The sequence below is a fragment of the Eleginops maclovinus genome, chromosome 1 (assembly GCF_036324505.1).
Source record: "Eleginops maclovinus isolate JMC-PN-2008 ecotype Puerto Natales chromosome 1, JC_Emac_rtc_rv5, whole genome shotgun sequence".
Lineage (NCBI taxonomy): Eukaryota > Metazoa > Chordata > Actinopteri > Perciformes > Eleginopidae > Eleginops > Eleginops maclovinus.
Window position 1 is genome coordinate 10,971,606 of NC_086349.1, and position 20,227 is coordinate 10,991,832.

Consider the following 20,227-nt stretch of genomic DNA (forward strand, 5'->3'; position numbering starts at 1 on the left):
GGACCACGCCCTTCCCTTTCTCCCCGATAGAGTGCGCTGTGGCAACCAAAGCAGGCCGATCCTCAGCAGCTTTACCTCACTGCCCTTCCAGCAGCATCTCACCTTCAACCGGCCTGACGCGCATCCACCACCGCACCACAGAGGAAAACAAGAAACACACGACAGAGACAGACACCGGCCAGCAAACCAACAAGATAAAGCTACTCGGTCATGATAATTATGTAGGGGATCGTTTTGCGGTTTGACATCTAATTTGGCCTGCCCGCCTCTGCGACACCGAAACCTCGTCCATCTGCGCACTAAGAAAACGCATCCTCTGTCAGCTTGTCCGGATAAAACCACCCAACCCCTCCAACACATCACAGTCCTCTCGACACCGAAGGACGAAGTGACTGCGCTTCTCTCCTCGGTTATTTTGACGGTCAGAAAGGCCGGAGCAGCGACGGGTCACCCGCAGCCTCAGCAGCATCTCCTCGGCTCAGCAGCAGCATCCTCCTCCCTGAATCTGCGCAATGGCCGATATCCCGGCGGAGTGCAACATAAAAGTGCTGTGTCGCTTTCGTCCTCTCAACCAGTCTGAGATTATACGAGGGGACCAGTTTATCCCCAAATTCCAAGGAGACGACAGTGTCACCGTTGGGGTGAGTAACGGGAGGCGCTTTGTTGTGCATGCAGGCCCATCATCAATAAATCATCAGCCCCACTCCTCTGTTTGGGTGCTGGACTGACATCATTGTCGTTGCAGCGCAGGGAAATATCAAAGCGTTCACTCTTAAAACCTGTCTTTCCCTTAACATGACAAAGCAAAAACACATGAAATGGTGTTACGTGCGCAAACTGGCCCTTTGCATCAGCTGATAAGCTCTGCACTGTGAAACCTGTACCAATGAAACCTAGCCAACACCTTGTCACCATAAACAGACCTCTCCTATAAGGACATAGAGATGCTAACCCATTTTGCTGTATTTTATCTGTACTAAAATGTATAAATCATTCATCTTAATAAATCATTATTTATATCCTCTATTTGCACAACACTCAAGGTAGATAAACACTGAATATTCACTGTGTGTTTTGTTTGTTAGCCTAATTAGCCGTAATGCTGCCATATTAAGGAGGTCAGCCTACAGCACACTTTCTTTTCCATTGTATTGATGGTTCATTAATCAGCAGACAGACAGATATATGGTGTGGAGGAAACGTCTGGCAAGGATCTTTGTAGATGTTTAAGTTGGGAGGAAAAGGGCCTAGTGAGCATGCAGGGAAGAGCAAAATATGATGATGCTGCATGTCTTGTTTACCCTGAAGTTATGGATATTCTAAGAAAATAATCTATAATTCAGTTCCTCTCTTTAATAGCCGGGGAGCATGTGGCTGTGTTGTGTGTGTGTGTGTGTGTGTGTGTGTGTGTGTGTGTGTGAACACTGATTCATTTAAATTGGGTTTCTGTGCAAATGTTTTTGTTGGCCATAAAAAAACGAGTTACCAGTTCAACCTTTTTTCAGCCTTTCCAATACAAATCAAATAATTTAAAGACTTTTGTGCCATTTTTCTGAATTTTAATGGGAGTAATCTGTCTGATTCCATTTTGTTTCAGTACTGTTATATAGTTATATAAGGAAACATATAAATAGAGTACACAATGACACAAAAAGATATGTAGTTGTGATAGACGTAGATTGCAGAGAGGAATCATGTTGAGACTTTCTCCAGCCATAATGGAAGCATCTCGGCCTGACCTTCCTCTCCCCTCTCAGCATGACATGGACAGTCAGAAACTGATCCTCTAATTGCGCACAGAGTCGATCAATAATCATCCAGCTCATGCATCAGCAACTGACTTGCTTTGTCTCTTCATCAGCTTCATCCGTCAGTCTCTTAATTTCTACTCTATTGTGCGGCTGCCTCTTTGACTCTCACCATTATATTTATTTGACTCATCCATCTCCATTGTTATGTCTCTTTCGGTCCCTCCTCCTCTCTTCCTCCCTCTTCCTGGTACGGAAAGTCTCTCTCTAAATCACCCTGTAATGGGGGCAGTCAAGCAGATGAGTCAATTTGTTAATGACATTTAATATGGCTCATGTTCTGGCAGCTCACATATGTTGTGTTGCACTGTGCCGTCTATTTCAGGTCAGGACTTTCAAAGGTTTACTAGCTGGGTTTCTGCAGTGAGGCTCATCACGGCTGAGTCACTCGTCTGTCATGCAGGACTGTATGTTTTTAAGGAGATTATTTATTTGGGGATGTAAAGTTTCAAACACATGAATGTAAAACTCAAAAGAAAATAAATGGGGGGGGGTTTAGCTTCATATACAGCATTTGTACTATGCACAAATGGTACTTTTCATACAATGTGCTTTGACTCATGAGTCAAGGCCCCATGGGAGCTGTAGTTATAGCTCTCTTTATTTTAAAATTCAGAGCAGAAGTAGATACTTATATTTGATACTTGTATTTGCAGAAAATATCAGGACTGTGGTTCTGTTTTTCAGAAAGCCTGATCAAAGAAACCCGGGATCAAAGCTATAGAGCTGTTAGTGGACAAATAGCTTCCCTTTTTCTTCGGTCTGTTGTCTGAAGCTGCCAGCTCTTGGATGAAATATGACTGTGACCGGCTGGGGAGGGGTCCGCTGCAGAGCTTACTCTCTGCTGATATCATCTCCTTTTGTTGTGAACTTACTGTTAGGAAGATTAAGCAGCGTTTTACAAACCAACCCCAAAATTGTAGGAACACTGAAGCTTTCTTAGACTGGAGTGATGACAATGTTTTTCCATGTCATAACAAAATAACATATTTGAATATCTTGAAAGGTTTTTATTAAGAATAATACATATTATTTTAATGTAAATAATGTTTGATTACATGTCATCATATTGGCATTTTTTAATTTTTCAGACAACAACTGTGTGTTTCATGAGGGTTCACATTTAACTGTTTAAAAATGAATCACCTGTTTTATGAGTGTGTACCTCATTCTTTCTTTCACGTTCACACAGAGGATAAATCAGTCACTGGCCAATTCACAGGGCGAACATCATTTTGTATTGACTCACTGCTGGAGAAAGATTTGAAACCATCATATATTCAATGATGCATCTTTGATTTAATTAAATGACCTAAGACTAAACTGAACAATCCCAATTTTGAAAATACATCTTCTATCTTCTGTTCTTTTTTAAAAGTGTTCCTTGTTGTGCTTCACAGGGGAAGTCCTATGTGTTTGATCGCGTGTTCCCAACCAACACCACCCAGGAGCAGGTCTACAACACCTGCGCCAAGCAGATTGTCAAGGGTACAGATACCAGATTACCACATCAAAATACGTCACATATTTGAAATGTATTTGTTTTGGTCTCATTTATTGTTCTGTCCTTCTCACAGATGTTCTGGGTGGATACAATGGAACTATTTTCGCATACGGACAGACCGCCTCCGGGAAGACTCACACCATGGAGGTACAGTATTTAGCGCATAAGAGCAAAAATATTCCTTCACATGAACCTCAATAGGGGGCTGAATTGCAAGTGTCTGAATACTGTGGAGATTAAGTGTTTCCTCCCATTTATCAAACATTTTGGGGTCTTTTTGACAATTTTGTAGAACAAATAATTACTCTATTTGCTTTGCTGTCTATTTTTTACTGCCAAGCATTATTTTACTGTCCTCAGTTTATTGCACGTGAAGCCTCCATTAGCCTCTGACTCTGGATAACCATCTATCTGTGACTTCCTGTTTCAGGGCAAGCTGCATGACCCTCACCAGATGGGTATCATTCCTCGCATCGCAGAGGACATTTTCAACCACATCTTTGCCATGGATGAAAACCTGGAATTCCACATCAAGGTGCTGGTTTTTACTTTTACATACTTTTGTGTCTTGTTTGGTCTTGTCTGTTCTCGTTTTTTTGTATTCATCTCTATTTTCCTTTTATTTAAAAAGGTTTCATACTTTGAGATCTACATGGACAAAATCCGTGACCTTCTGGATGGTAAGTACTGATGACACTTCTTGAATCACTTGCAACACTGCTTTTGATTTGTGAAATTTTAACTAATGAATCACTAATGTAGCTACTCCATGACTCATTTCCAAAGTTCTCAATTTTTTATTTTAGTGACGAAGACCAACCTGTCTGTCCATGAGGATAAGAACAGGGTGCCATTTGTCAAGGTTTGTAAATGTTTTTTGTATGTCGCCTTTTTAGATGTGCATCAAATTCACATTGTTAATTTAGAAGTTGGAGTCTCTCTTTGTTTTTCACATATTGTTTCTAATTTCCTCTCCTCTTGTTTCCTTTGGTTTCGCCTTGTTTCCTCTGTTTTGGTTTTTTTCTCCTCTCTCATTTTCTCTTTTCCTCTCTTCTCATCTCCTCTGCTCTAATTCACTATCCTCTCCTTTAATTTCCTGTGGTTTCCTCTTATCTCATCTCCTCTCCTCTTTTCCTTTTGTTTCCTCTATTCTACTCTCCTTTTGTTTTCCTTTCCTCTCATTTTTTTTTCTTATCCTCTATCGTTTTTTCTCTTCCTCTCATATCATCTCCTTTACTCTAATTCCCATTTGCTTCCTTTCCTCTCCTTTCATTCCTTGTGGTTTCTGCCTATCTCATCCCTTCTCTTCTTCTCTTCCTATTGTTTCCTCTTCTCCTGTTTCCTCTCCTCTCATGTCCTCAGGGATGCACTGAGCGTTTCGTCTCCAGCCCTGATGAGGTGATGGATGTGATCGATGAAGGCAAAGCTGCACGTCATGTTGCTGTGACCAGTGAGTCTTCATTCATTTAATTTAGTTGTTGCAAAGCAGGATATACAGTACGCAGGGGCACATATATTCTAATTCAGGAGGGAAAAAACATCCCAAAAGACAAATGCTTTCATACAAATATTTTTTAGATAATAAATAAATCTACCTCTGTATCAGAGGACGACATCTCATGGCAGTAGTACTCACAACTAGTTACTGATGCGTGAATCGCTGCTTTCATGTAGCCTGTTATTGTGCCTTGTTATGTAATATCTGTGTTACAGCACGCTTTAATTTTCAAGCTTCATTCGTTTAAAAAAATAAATAAAGAGATCCTGTCAGAAGGAGTTCACTGTAATATAACTGGCATCAGCGGGGAGTTATTGTTGGTTTGGAGAATATAACAAAGCAAAACAACATCTCTGCCTGCATCCATTGTTGACATAAATCATCTCCAGGAACAAACAGAAACATTTCAGCCATAAAAATACAAAATAATTAAAGCTATTTGAGCTGTTATTGCTGCACTTTATTCTCCATCCTGCTGACTCACTGCTCTGTTCAGTAAAAAAATATTGATAATGGCTCATATAAACAGGTCAGATACATGCTCAACCTTCAATGTACCATATTTAATTTTAGTGTATAAAAAACGGCTAAAAAAACATGTGACCTGATTACTAATAAACCAATGATTGTACTTAAAATAAAATCCATAAAATTGCTTTAATAGTGTCAGCGTTTGTCCATCTATGTTTTGTCAGTTTGTAATTCATTTGCTGTCAAACAATTGTGCCCGTTATTAAAAAAAAACAATCATATACCACTGTCATGACTTTCACAGATTTTTCAAGTAAGCAATAATAAGCCAATGTTTTGCATTGCAGTGAAGTGTACTTTTCATTAGGGCTAGCTACCATGAAGCGCATCCTTGGAGAACTACCCTAGCAAAAAACCATTTCAAAACAATAATGGTGGGGGGGGGGGCTGCTTCGCTGTGCTGTAAAAAAAACACAACCTGTGCACTTCTCCTTTGTTCACAGTTAATGCAGTTTGTGCCTCAGTGCTTTCTTCGTTTGCTCGTCCTCACATCTAACTTTCAGTGATTAGATTTGACTCTTTTCTAGAAAGTAACTTTTATTGTCAGCCATTGCAACATCTGTGCTGTAGATTTGAGTCATGTGCATACTGTACATACAAGTTTTTAATGACCCACAATATGTAATGATCACACTATGACACTATGGTTACAATGCGAGAAACTCTAATGATATATGGATAAAAGCACTTTAATGAGCATTAAATAGATAATTTTGTATTGCCAATAACTACAAATATCCTACATCAACAGAGCATATTATGGACCAGATTCCTATTATCTGATACATCTCATTCATCTTGTTGTATCCGTAGGAAATGTTGCGCATTTCTGCTCCACAGTGTAATCGCATAAAACTGAATCATTGCCGTGACAATCATGACACAAATATAAGGGCAATGCAATTATCTAGTAGCAGCAGAAATTCTATATAAATCTGTTAATATAGTATAGGGACTATATCTACAGTCCAAGAAGAACATGAACTTTTATTATATATTTATACCAAGACTTGTAATAGAGGGTGAAGTCCTCTACATAGCTGTAGCATCTTATGTAAACTGAACAAAAAGAGATGTTTCTAACTAATATTATCAGATATTTGAGTTCAACAGAGTTTCAGTACATTTATTTTATATACAGAAACAAGCACTCGCTCAACTCAGACTGTTATTTGCTGTCAGCATTCTGCATGGTGTTGGTAAAAGATTAAAAGCCCAGGTTGCTTGTCTGGATGAGACTGCTATAAAAGAAAATGGCTGTTGTAAATCATCTGTCCATTGAGCTGAGCTACGAGCAGTCTCTTCTCAGAGAGGCCAATAAAGATGTGTCCCACCCAACTTTTTCCGACTGAGCTACTGCCGGTGCTTTGGCAGAACCGCTATAAATAATAATTTCTGCCTGTGTGTTAACAGCTCAAATAAACAGCATCATATCATTTTTTTATCATTTATTTGGTATGGTTGGTGGTAATGACGTTGTATAAAAGGGAAAGACAGGATTGAATGCATTTAACATGTTTGAGTGTTGATAAGAACCAAGTAAAATTGCATTCAATGTGACCAAAATAATCGATTTGATCTCTTTTTTTTAAATGGTAAATACTATTTATATATTAAGTTATATCTTAACAGACAAATCCTACTACAATCTAGCTTTGAAGGTTGACTGACTGTAAGCAGCAGTGGATTTGATTTGCTCGATGCCGCATTCAGGAGCTGCTTCCTTGTTTCCTGGTTGATGCCTGCTGACTCACTGTGCTGCAGAGCTGTGATGATAGCAGACTAATGGACCACACTGAGCTCATGCTCTCAGATATCATCTGTAGAGGAATCTGAGCCTCCTGTCTGTCTGATGGAGTTAGGTTAGATCAGCGCTACTTGCTGTCTGTATTCTGAGAAAAAGACATCATTTTGCTGCGGTAATGCACAAATAAACTATTTAAAATAATTATTGTAATAGTTTTCCTTAAAACTGATGGTAATGTGTTTCATAAAACAATGTACACAACCGTTTTAACATCAAAAGTTCAAAGCCTGCAGGGAATCCTCTTCGTCTTTTGTTTCCACAACGCTTCTGTCGCTTCTGTTTTTGTGCAGACATGAACGAGCACAGCTCTCGCAGCCACAGCATCTTCCTGATCAACATCAAGCAGGAGCACGTTGAGACTGAGCAGAAACTGTGTGGAAAACTCTACCTGGTAGATCTGGCTGGCAGTGAGAAGGTAGAAGACCCTTTTTTGTTTTTGAATCATGACTCCAAACCTGCAATTGAGCTCCTTCAAGGGAATCTCTTTATCATGTTTGACTTCACGTTTTCTTTATTCCAGGTCAGTAAGACTGGAGCGGCAGGAGCCGTCCTGGATGAGGCTAAAAACATCAACAAGTCTCTCTCTGCTCTGGGAAATGTCATCTCTGCTTTGGCTGAGGGCACGGTAAGCTATCTTCTCCCTACTAACCTCTATTTGTACAGACAGTAGAGGAACAACTGAGACTGTGTGCCTCATGATTTACAGTAAAACAGTTGAGCAGAAATACAGATATGGATTTAAGTCAAATAAATCAGCTAAATAGTAGTAAAGTGGCAAGAAAATAATGTCTTGTCTTGGTATACTGTTTGTCAGTGTTGTGCTAAATGTGAGATAATTAAAAGGCTGTAGTTTCTCCTCATTTGGGAAACACATCTACCTTATCAACAACAGCTTTTTTACTGTAGAATTTGATCATTTTAAATACATTTAAACCTGATTAATTTACATTTATGTAACTGTAAGGGTCATGTTTTGTTCCAAGTTCGGATGCTGTAGCAAATAACTGTCATCCCTCATTTATATAAGTAATGGACAATAGCTGTCAGTCCCTCCTCTGGACTTGTTGACGTTTTTTTTATTTCTGCCAACTAACAGGTTTGGCTGTCAAATGTGAAAACCGTCTCTCCCAATTATAAGATTAGATGAATGCGGCATTTCCAATCTGACACTGTTGACTGCAGTTTTGATACATATTAGAATCTAAAATATAGAACTGGGAAAGTTCACGTTTTTGATGACTATGATCTTCTGTTGAATTGGTGTAAAAACCTAAAATCTCTCCAAATACCTCCAGCATTATTTCATTATTTTAGTTCCAAATTGTCTTTGTGTTTCTGATCTTTTTCTTCTTCTTTTGTTCTTAATATCTCTTCTCCTCTCAACATCTCCCTCCCTCCTCTCTCTCCTCTCTCCTGCAGAAAACTCACGTGCCGTACCGTGACAGCAAGATGACCCGTATCCTGCAGGACTCCCTCGGTGGGAACTGTCGCACCACCATGTTTATCTGCTGCTCTCCCTCCAGCTACAACGACGCTGAGACCAAGTCCACTCTGATGTTTGGACAACGGTAGATACATGTGTGGATACAGTCAATGCATCTTATACCGTTTAAAAGATAATTACTTCTGCATGGAGCAGGAAAACCAACAAAAATGATTACTGATTTTCACATGGTGCCACAATTTTAGCAAGGAACAAACTGATAACATGTATCTTCAAACCTCCCCGAAGGAAGCTGATGATTTATATGGGGCATTACCTAAAATCCAAGGCAGATGCAGCATACGGCTGAATTTTGAGCAAAAGTAGAATTGTAAATTAACACAATATTATTTAATTTTTTTAACAAACTGTCTTTATTTTCCTCTGTCACAGTGCCAAGACCATCAGGAACACCGCCTCCATCAACTTGGAGCTGACGGCGGAGCAGTGGAAGAGGAAGTTTGAGAAGGAGAAGGAGAAGAACAAGACTCTCAAGGAAACCGTCCTGAGGCTGGAGACTGAGCTCAACCGCTGGAGAAATGGTGAAACACATAAGCTGTATTTTCCATTATTTCAAAAAAACTGCCCCCTTCTGGTCTATGTGTTTCTCTGACCTATTTGTCCCTTCAACATACCCCTCAGGAGAGGAAGTACCTGAGACGGAGCAGACCACGGCAGAAGTTGTGACCCGCTTCGAGACCATTGAGGAGCCTCCCATTTTGGACAATGACACCTCATCCATTGTTGTCCGTATTTCTGAGGAGGAGCGGCAGAAATACGAGGAGGAGATCCGCAAGCTCTACAAGCAGCTGGATGACAAGGTCCAAACATAAAACATGAACAGACTAAATACAACACACACTTTCTGCAAGCAAAAACATACTTAGTAGCTAGTACCTCTGGTGATATGATTATGTTTTGTATATGTATTTGCAGCCTTTATAGTAAGGCTCACTAATTTTGTCGTTTCCATAGTCTGAGCCAGTGGATGTAAATTTAAGAGAGAAGAAGAATAGAGCCCTGAGTTAATCTGCATGTCACGTTTGTCTGCTTGTGGTCGACCTTATCTGATGATTCTAATCTTTCTACTTTCTGTGTTTAAAAACATAACAGCTATTTAGTAAGAAAAAGTTAAGCTGTCGAAAAACAGCTTTTTCACTGACCATTCGGGGTAGTAATACATGCAAGTGATTGGTTGGTATTTATGATAATATCATATTTTTGCAGGATGATGACATCAACCTGCAGTGCCAGTTGGTGGAGAAGCTGAAGCAGCAGATGATGGACCAGGATGAGGTTAGTATACACCAACTCACACTGTATGTACACACGGACTATGTTTGATATCCTTACACATTCTACATTTAAGCCTAAAATAAAACCCTCCCTCCTTCCAGCTCCTGGCATCATCTAAAGGCGATGGGGATAAGGTCCAGGCTGAACTCGGCAGGCTGCAGGTGGAGAGCGACTGCGCCAAGGCCGAAGTTAAGGAGGTGCTGCAGGCTTTGGAGGAGCTGGCCATCAACTACGACCACAAGAGCCTGGAGGTGGAAGAGAAAGGCCTGCAGAACCAGCTGCTGGCTGACCAGCTGTCCCAGAAAATGGTAGGTTTTTAAGAGGAATGATGTGGATATGGGGATGCTCACTTGCTTGCTGCACTGAAGGGACAAACTTCTGCTGCAGCAATGAGTGGAAAATACTGTAGTATTTTATGACACTGAAGAAATAGAAGATAGTGATTTTTCACAAGGCTTATTTACTTGGTTTATTGCAGTACATTAACATTGGGACCAGAAAGAAACATAGATTTTTGGGATGATATACTATTTATCTCATGGTTGATTGTCATCTGTTCTCCATCTATGTGGCTCCTCATCATTATATCACCTAGTTAGTGTGAAGTTTGACACAAAAAAACTAAAGTCTGGAACTGCAACATTACCTCTGTCCGTTTGTGGAGTAATTGTACTCATGCCAGAGGATCTCCTTGTTTCTACATGTGGTCTTTTGGTGCTTCACTGATCCTTCCTAATCCTCTCTTCCTCTTTCTTTTGGAAACAGGCCAGTCTGATGGAGCTGGAGGCAGAGCTGTCTCGTATGCAGGAGGTGAGCGGGCAGCAGAGGAAACGCATCGCTGACGTCCTAAATGGTCTGATGAGGGACCTCAGCGAGTTCAGCACCATTGTGGGCAACGGGGAGATCAAGCTGGTGAGTTCGACATAAGTGTAAACAGTTTAGGAAGTGAAACAACAATTTGAACCTCACTTTATCCAGTGTTCAAATATCTTATCCAGGAATATATGTCAAAGTGTTCATACTGTATAAAACAATACCTAATTTTGAAGTTTTCACTTAAAAACAAAATACAAAACTAATCCTAATGTATTTCAACTGATGAAGTGTAATGATATTATCAAATAATGTTAGGCCTAACTGCCTGTGAAGCATTATTAGCATACAAAATACTCATGTACCGAAGCCAATCATTACAACACTTATTATAGTTTTGTTATTTCCTGTTTTTCCTTATTGGTGAAAAAAACTTGAAAGGGCCAATCATTGTATATTTTCTCCAATCTTCAGCCTGTGGAAATTAGCGGTGCGATCGAGGAGGAGTTCACCGTAGCTCGCCTCTACATCAGCAAGATCAAGTCGGAGGTGAAGAGCATGGTGAAGCGCTGCCGCCAGCTGGAGAACATGCAGCTGGAATGCCACCGCAAGATGGAGGAGACCGGGAGGGAGCTCTCCTCCTGCCAGCTCCTCATCTCTCAGGTGAGCAATGGAGAAGAGATGCAGTTTATGAAAAGCTGCATGGAACCATTTATTTTTGTATGTCATGGCGGGGTTTTTAGGACATTTTTATAACTGTATCTGTGTTTATATTTGTGCAGCACGAGGCTAAGATCCGCTCTCTGACGGAGTACATGCAGAGCGTGGAGCAGAAGAAGAGACTGCTGGAGGAGAGCCACGACTCCCTGAGCGAGGAGCTGGCCAAGCTGCAAGACCAGGGTAACATGTGTACACATACGCAGAAATACTGTTGCAGAAAATACAAGAGACATACAGAATGTCGTCTTCTTTCAATTTCTCAGTGATTTCCCTGAAAATGTTTATGGGTTGTTGCTCTGTGGTTCTACTTGTGTTCTACTAGATAACTCCATGCTTGAGGAAAAGGAAGGAGAGAAGGGTGAGATTGAGGATGGAAATGTGAAGGTAAGAAACGTCTATTTCCAGCCTTAAACCTAGCAAACTAATTAAAATGAAATAAAAATTCCTACATGAACTGTCACACCAGAATATCCCTGTAAGCGGTGCTACATGATGAACTGACCGATCATATTGTCTTTGTTGCATAATGACTTCTTCAAACCCATGTGCTCCAAAGAATACATTCAAACAGATTATGTTGCTTTTTTAATGTCTTTATTTTCTAGTTTCTCCTGCTGGACTCAGTATTTCTGAAGAGATGTAATGTGTTTGCTCTTTACTTTCCAGAAGGTTCCTCGTCAGCAGAGCGAGTCTCACCGTGGCCTCCACCACAAGCAGCTGGCCCGCCTGCGAGATGAGATCAACGAGAAGCAGAGGATCATCGACGAGCTCACCGAGTCAGTGAAGCACCTTTACTAGATATTTCTATGCATAGAATTATACAAACTAATAATCAGGTTTTTTGTACATGTATTTGAATCTAAACTCTTTCCTGTATTCCTCCTGATCATGTGTGCTGTTGTTTCACACCTCCAGTCGCAACTCCAAGCTGGAGCTGGAGCTGGCTCAAGTTCGCGCTGACTTTGAACGCCTGAAGTGCCAGGACAACACCAAGAGCGAGCGCTTGGAGGAGCTCTCGTAAGTGTTGTGGACTTTCTCACACATTTGTATTTTGTTTCTCACATTTTCATCATTGAAACTTCAATAAATATAACAATAAGAATAAACAGGATACATAACTATATCAATTTACACAAAACAGAGAAAAAATGATCTATAATAAGAACTATATTAAGAAATTAAAAATAAATCATGTGTTTTGTTAATGTTTCTCCTACAGAGAGTAAATGCCAATACCCAAATTCATCCCATACATACAGGCGACACAAAGAACACTTTCTCACGCTTGACATCTCAGCGTGTGGCGTGTGAATATCTTAATCTGTGGGATGAGTCAGCACATGGTGGAGGTTTTCTGTTCATTATTATTTAAATGGAGAATATATAAAAAATAATTAAGGACAGACCCGAAACAGTCCACTCTCCCTTCTCTTAAACTCCACTAGAGGCCGCTCAAAACAACAAAAAGATATTGGAATATGCTGAAGAAGTTGTCGTCCTGTTTGTAATGTTTGTTTTACTGTTTCTGTCAGATTTCTGCATGAGCGTCATGAGCAGACCAAACAGGACTTGAAGGGTCTGGAAGAGACAGTCGTGAGTAAAAAAATATATATCACTATCTGTCAGAGACATTGTCCCCTGTTGTGTCTCTGTCTTATTTGCATTCTACCATCAAGAGTTACCATTCTTACATCCTCTTCATCTGTCCTCCAGGCCCGCGAGCTCCAGACCCTCCACAACCTGCGCAAGCTGTTCGTTCAAGACCTCACGTCGCGGGTTAAAAAAGTAAGCTGAAAGCTCACAAGAGAAAGCAGTTACTCACAAAATGTTGTTTAAATCAAGGGGTATTAAGGAATCTGTGACTTGAATGCTGACAGATAAACATCAGGAGGAAGAGCAACAACTCTAATAACTCTAATCCCTTAACGTTTCCTTTTTGTGTAGAATAGTGGATTAAATACCCAACAAAAACATTCCTTCAAGGAGTTAATGTAAACATGCACAAAACTGGATGAATAGCTGTTCTTCATTGGGCTTTAAATGGGGTTATTTGATATATTTGACTGTCACATGTTTCAATCATATAATGCCACTGAATAACAGAAACCTCCTTCCTCCGCCTTGCTTTCCTTATATTTGCTCATCCACCCGCTTCGTCTTCTTCTCTGCAGAGTTCCGAAATGGAGCCTGATGATAGCGGGGGGTCTTGCACCCAGAAGCAGAAGATTTCCTTTCTTGAAAATAACCTGGACCAACTTACAAAGGTTCACAAACAGGTAAGAAACACAAAGAGAGGATGAGTGGGGTTTTAGTGATGCAAACACAATCTGAATTGTGTGTTATATCAGACTGGGAGAGTGTAATCCTGTTATTTTCAATTCAAGAGAAACATCCCTTTCTGGGGATCCTTTCACCACAATCTACAATCTGCACACCAAGGATCCCACAAACATGATGTATTGCTATTTTGAAGATAATTTGTTAAGAACGATAAGTTAAATATATAAAACAAACAAATCATGTGTGATGTAAGCCACTTGTGCTCACTTTACTCACTGGTTTTGCTATACAGGTTTGTCAGGGGTTTATTAATCGGTCAATTGCATAATATTGCTGTAATTGCATGGCTTTCTGTGTATTTGTACATTCATTTCAAATAAGAATTCCATAAGGTTGCTAAACATTTAAATGTCATACTTGGCTACATACTTTCACTACTTGCTCTTCCTATGTTTTTTCATTTGATAGTTTATGATTTATATCCAATATTCCCCCCTGTGTCACGCCTCTCTCTTCCTCCAGCTGGTACGTGACAATGCAGATCTGCGCTGTGAGCTTCCAAAGCTGGAGAAACGGCTTCGGTCTACTGCTGAGAGAGTTAAGGCCCTGGAGACTGCACTGAGGGATGCCAAGGAGGGCGCAATGATGGACCGCCGCCGCTACCAGCAGGAAGTCGACCGCATCAAGGACGCCATGAGGGCAAAGAGTGCTCTGAGGCGCCCCCATGCAGCACAGATTGGTACTGCAATGAAGCTTCTTTGTTTAATGCTTTTGTAATGCGTGGTCTGCACTAATTTCAGTAATATCTTACTGTACATTACTTCCTCCTCCCAACAGCCAAGCCAGTGAGGCCAAAGCAGCTGCCCGTCTGCTCTCCCACCAACCCCTTCTACACTTACATCCGTTCCACTGAGCACGCCAACACCTACAGCAACGCTCTCTTCCAGGGCAACGTGACACAGCCGAGCACCGCCAGTGTCAGCTGCAACCCCAACTCTGTCCAGAGCAACACGTGAGTTCAAGACTCCAGACCTCTCCAAATTACTGAGTGCATGTTAGTGACAGATCTCAGATGTCAGGACATTCATCCAGGCATGCTAATTTATATGATATTATTATAACCTACAGCTTGCTGGCTTATCTGTTTGATTTTAAGTATTGCTTTATCAATCTGTTCCTTTTTACTCTGTCTACCCTTTTCATATTTTTGAAATACTGAATTAGACAAGTCTTCCTCTCTTACACCACATGCTGCACTCATAATTGACCATGGTTGTTTTCTGTTTCCTCTGTGATGTTTTCCACAGAGTTTCCACAGCGCTGGGCTACAGAGCAGGCAGATACAATGGAGACACACTGGAGTCCTTCCCACTCAACATTGACAACGGTAAGCACAAGAGCATACACGTTTACCTGTTTGTAAATGAATGTGAACATATGTGTACGGGAGTGACACAGATTTGGCTTCAAGTAAACATTTTTGTTACATTTATGTACGGCAATAAGCATACAAGATATTTTTTATCAGGAGTAGAACATTTATTAAATTTTTGTTATATTCTACGATACATTTATGAATGAACACATTTCAACTTTAGTTTGTATTCCAACAGGTAACACCCACAGTGAAACGAGAGACATCAATGACAACAGGTGAGGAAGTCAGTTTCAGTAACTCAACAGTTAACAAAAACACTGTGTGTTGTTTCTGGTCAGTTGTATTAAATAAAGAGAGTGTTTAATTAAATCTAAATACGAATGATCAAATGCAGCATCCAGTAGGATTATGATTAAGTTTCAGTTAGTTGTGTACTAAGTGTTGTGTTTGTATCTCTGCATTGACAGAAGTGATGTTCACTGTGGCAGCGAGGTGGATGAATCAAACAGACACTACATCATTCAGCAGGAGACCGCTGCAAGTTAATACCATGGTGATTAGCAACGCACACGCACACGTACACACACACACACATGAAAACACACACAGACCATACAAAGGGTGTTGCACATTAACTACAAATCACCGATTCAATTACAAGGTACATTTATAATCTTCATAATGACATTTAAATTTGTGCTGATTTTATTGTCTCTTTTCTTTCCAGAAGCTGACCAAACACTGTACCTATAAAGGACCCCCCCCCCCCCCCCTTGACATCTGCATGCAGCCTGTCTCCCCGTCCCTCCACTGCAAAATTGATGAAGATCTTTTATCCTGTAGTCTTCAAACTAGATGAAGCTCCTCCCATGGTGACCACGCTCACCCTCAGGTTTGCAGTTCAGTCCTCTCCGGTTCAGTCAGTGCAGGAAGTAAATTAAATCAGAATTTGTTTTTGAATCTCATCTCATCCACCTCGATGCCAATCATTTTGTGAGGCGATATCAGCGATACTTATTACCTCCTGAGGTGGTTGAACTGAAACAGGGCTGACTCCATCCCTGATGCACACATGTTGTAAATAATAGTGCTGTATACTCCAGTAGAGGTTTTTGACCAGCAACTGTTTGTGTGAATGCACAGCCTCCACCTTCCCCTGCACACATCTCCTTAAGGGCATCATGTGGATGACATACTGTAGGCAGACGTGACCTTTTTCTCCGTCGTAAATAAGAGTATAGTGTGTAACGCCAGCTTGTAACAGAAGACCCACACTCTGCATGCATGTCGCTTACCGGGTTAGCTTTCAAATCTTTGCATGTGTCCTGATTCCAGTCAGGAGCCGGTATGCTGCGAGTGTATGATCGACTTCGACAGATGTCACAGAAAGAGAGAAAAAGAGAGTGCTGGTATCCTTAGATCCTGATCATGATCTGTTTAGATTTTCAATTTTAATGTATAACTTGGCTGTTGTGTTAATGCAGGAGATCAACAAAATACACATCTATGTCTAGTTTAAGGTTAAGAAATAGAGGACATCAGGTGCAACATGCATCAGGGAAGCCAAGTCCTGACTTACGGTCTTACTTGAGAATAACTTTTCTTTTGTAATGTTGCAGCTGTTTGTCACTGTTATACATTTCAGGTAATGCTGCCCACATTTCTTTACTGTGGATCCATTTCTGCATTGCACCCTCATGTGAGTCTTCGTACCGGGCTTTAACAAGAACCAACTACTCATAATCACACTAACACGCTGCCATGTGGATAGATCTGTAATTACTACCTCTAGAGCTTCTCATTATATACTTATCATAATAACATCCTTTCAAAAGCTCTATAAAAGCTGATCTTAGTTTCCGTAGAAAGTTTAGTACATCAATAGCTTTGATTAGACCTAAAAGCTCTCGTCAGGGCAGTAGTAATGTTCTCCTTGAGTTTATTCATACACAGCTTCCTCCTCTATCATATAACACAAGCTGAGCTGGAAAATTGCTTTCAAAATGTTTAAGTGCAGCAGTTATTCACTATCAGGGCAGGTCATGTTGATACTCAAAGATGTTCCTTAACTTCTTGGATTTTGATGCCTTTTCCTATTTAGTACTTATAAGGCTGAAATGCTATTGTAAACTATTAACATTCCCTGTGTTATCTCAACTTGATTTTAAAACAGAAGTGAAGTAGCATCTAAAACCCCTTTTAATATGACTATGTGGAAAGTATTCAGTGCTTTTCAATCCGAACAATGAAAAGATATAAGGAAGGGAGTTTCTGCAGACACGTCCCCAGCTGAGCAGCCACTAGTCTGGGTGTAACGGCCGTTTGGACAGAAGCTTGTTGTCTGAGCTTGTTGTCAAGTCATGCTGTTATTCTTCTGTAAAAAAATCCTGACCAGCCACTCAGGATAGAAGAAAGCAGTGTGTGGGACAAGGATATGTTTGTGTTTGGATTGAGCTGAGTCACTGAATTAAAGAACAGATTAAACCAGAAGTGTTTAAAGGAAACATGCATAACAACCAAACAGCTTTTGCTCATGAGAATCTTTTATATTGAAGATATTTCTCTTTGTAAAGTTTGCTGTAATACATGGCATGACTGGACTTCTATGTTCTATGTGTAAATTATCCCGAATAGGACCTGAGTAATTTGGGTGAAGGTCGTCTGATACTCATTCATGACAGCGGCGCTCTATCTCATGCTCTTACTGGCATAAACAACATCTCAGGGCTTCACATTCACAATCATGGCAACCATCCTAAACCATCATCCTAACCCTTATTAAACCCATATGAGTGCTGATGAACAATCAGGTCACTGTGTTTTTTTCCAGGCTTAACAGATAATACATCTTCATTAAAATAACTTAATTTAACACATAGTGTAAAACATCTCCATTCTAGCACATGACGTCCAAAATAAAGAAGATCCCTCTGGTCAGACCCTACTGTACGTTTCCACACAGAACCTCCATTCGATCCTGTTTAATTATAATAAATACATCTGAAGGAGCGGGGAATGTGTACTATATTGTCACCCACTGTCTGATTTCAACATATCTACAATACATGTGCTATATATTGTTAATCTTGTAAGTAAACTAGCGTGCCATGACATAGTAAAAAGCTAATGATATGTACGCGCTTACTTTGTTCAGAGAAATGTTTGTTTTATTTATTTCTGTATGCCTATACTGTAGCGTCAACATGATTATGTGAAGAATCACAGTTCTGTATATATAGTGTCATCAATATGCTGTATTGTCTGTGAACCGTTGTGTTGTAGTAAAACGTTCAATAAACTTATAGAAAGGAGTTTAAATGCTATGGAAGATTTATTTAGTCAAAGAGAGACGTGTGGGCTGTATGAAAAGAGGCTGCCATGACTCCATCTAGTGGAGGTAAAGGAAATTGTAAGGGGACAGATTTAAATTTATGAAGATCTGATTTTGTTGAATGATTATGACTCCTCTCTTTAGTTTATTTACTAAGAAACAACTGCCTGTAAGTCAACCTAAACAGAATTAAAGTAATAATACTTCCCTTACAGAGTCTTTCAGCTTAATTCAGAATGAAAGAGAGGTTAACCTCACTTTAAAATACTTATAATGCAGTTGTTGGTGGCTGTTGGTTTACCTTATGAACTGCAACACCCCTCAAAAACTATAACTTAAATGCTACCAATCCCTGATGATCATGTATGTAAGTCGGTCTCAGTTACTACACCCTCTGACTCAAACAGGAAATGAATTTTTAAACTATGTCAAGAAAGCGGCCCTTAGTTAGTTGTTAGCTTTTAATGATGGAGAAATCCAAATTAAATAAGGATCAGTGCACTACCATTACGGTATCTCATATTTGTCCACCAAAACCAAAGGGATGTGAAGCTAATGATATTAAAAAGACACTTAAGTCATGTTATCACTGCACTATAGACTCCTCTATGTACTGATTTACTTCATAAACGTTTGCAATGTTGAAAAGTGTAGGCTCACACATTTTTCTATTATTCCAATAAACTATAAACTGTCTTTTTAAAATCAACCAACTTTAAGGTCAGGCAGGTCAAACGTATTGTTAAATGCATGAAGAGGAGTCAGGAATCAAAATCTGAGACTGCTAAACAATCACTGTGCTGCTGTAATACCATTAGGCCTACATTATGGTTAGAAATGGTAAATATTTTCTGTATGAACATTGTCATTGCACACATTTCTTAAACTCTGTTGAAATGAACATCTCATACTGCAGAGGAACTTCCTTTGAGCCTCAAGTATTATGATAAGCTGCTCTTCATCGTTCCCACGAGAAAGGAAGCAGTGATGTAAACAGCCGTGGCATGTGAAGCATCATCATACGGTAGTGTGTGTGTGTGTGTGTGTGTGTGTGTGTGTGTGTGTGTGTGTGTGTGTGTGTGTGTGTGTGTGTGTGTGTGTGTGTGTGTGTGTGTGTGTGTGTGTGTGTATGTGTGTGTGTATGTGTGATAGAGAGAGAGAGAGAGAGAAGAGAGAGAGAGAGGGAGAGAGAGAGAGAGAGAGAGAGATGTTACATGTCCTTACAGTAAAACAATTTAATTCATAAAGTATTATCAGACAGGGATGAATTAGAAAATGTATAGTTATCTGGAAACTGTTGGAAAAGGAATTTCGATTATGATAGTACATTTATTCTTCTTAGACATTTGTATAACTTATTTGAGGAATAAAGAGTGTTTAAAGTGTCTGCATTATGAGCAAATCAACATTTTTATGGGCTGTCTTTTGATCAGGCATTTGATTATGTTTCAACTATCAATGTCAACTTTTGTTCCTTGTTTATTTGCTTATATATCTTAGTGCTCTCTTAACACAGCAGGTAAAAACTAAGTAAAAAAAACATCAGGTCATCAATGCATAATCAATAATCAGATAAATTACATATACATATTTAGTGTAGAAAACATATCAAATATTTAGGCCTAATGTAAACATCTTAATTGTGTAGTGTATCAAAGGTCAAATTTGACAGATTAATCCTCCCTTTAGCGGTATAAAGTTTCAATACCGCAGAAATGCTGTTTAGTCTAATTTTCTAAGTTGCCACCCTCTCCAGGAGCAGCGCATTGATTTGCACT

At 39.9% G+C, this 20,227-nt stretch overlaps 1 protein-coding gene across 1 annotated transcript; it reads left to right on the forward strand.

The window, feature by feature from the left end:
• The first annotated feature begins 30 nt into the window (after nt 1–30).
• kif5aa (kinesin family member 5A, a) lies at nt 31–18,556 on the forward strand. The gene is made up of 29 exons (XM_063893484.1): nt 31–641; nt 3,209–3,296; nt 3,386–3,459; nt 3,743–3,847; nt 3,944–3,992; nt 4,119–4,174; nt 4,675–4,762; nt 7,439–7,563; nt 7,669–7,773; nt 8,568–8,716; nt 9,025–9,173; nt 9,274–9,452; nt 9,859–9,927; nt 10,029–10,235; nt 10,693–10,839; nt 11,215–11,403; nt 11,523–11,640; nt 11,783–11,844; nt 12,127–12,236; nt 12,376–12,477; nt 12,993–13,053; nt 13,174–13,245; nt 13,632–13,736; nt 14,263–14,479; nt 14,578–14,752; nt 15,048–15,127; nt 15,354–15,393; nt 15,586–15,671; nt 15,846–18,556. Exons 1-28 carry the CDS (start codon nt 513–515, stop codon nt 15,662–15,664), a joined length of 3,129 nt encoding a protein of 1,042 aa, XP_063749554.1. The 5' UTR covers nt 31–512; the 3' UTR covers nt 15,665–15,671; nt 15,846–18,556.
• Nucleotides 18,557–20,227: the final 1,671 nt, after the last annotated feature.

Coding starts and splice junctions, on each gene's coding strand:
- kif5aa (XM_063893484.1), top strand. CDS start 513: ATGGCCGATATCCCGGCGGAGTGCAACATAAAAGTGCTGTGTCGCTTT. Junction 4,175..4,674: donor ACAGGGTGCCATTTGTCAAG/GTTTGTAAATGT, acceptor TCATGTCCTCAG/GGATGCACTGAGCGTTTCGT. Junction 7,774..8,567: donor CTGCTTTGGCTGAGGGCACG/GTAAGCTATCTT, acceptor TCTCTCCTGCAG/AAAACTCACGTGCCGTACCG.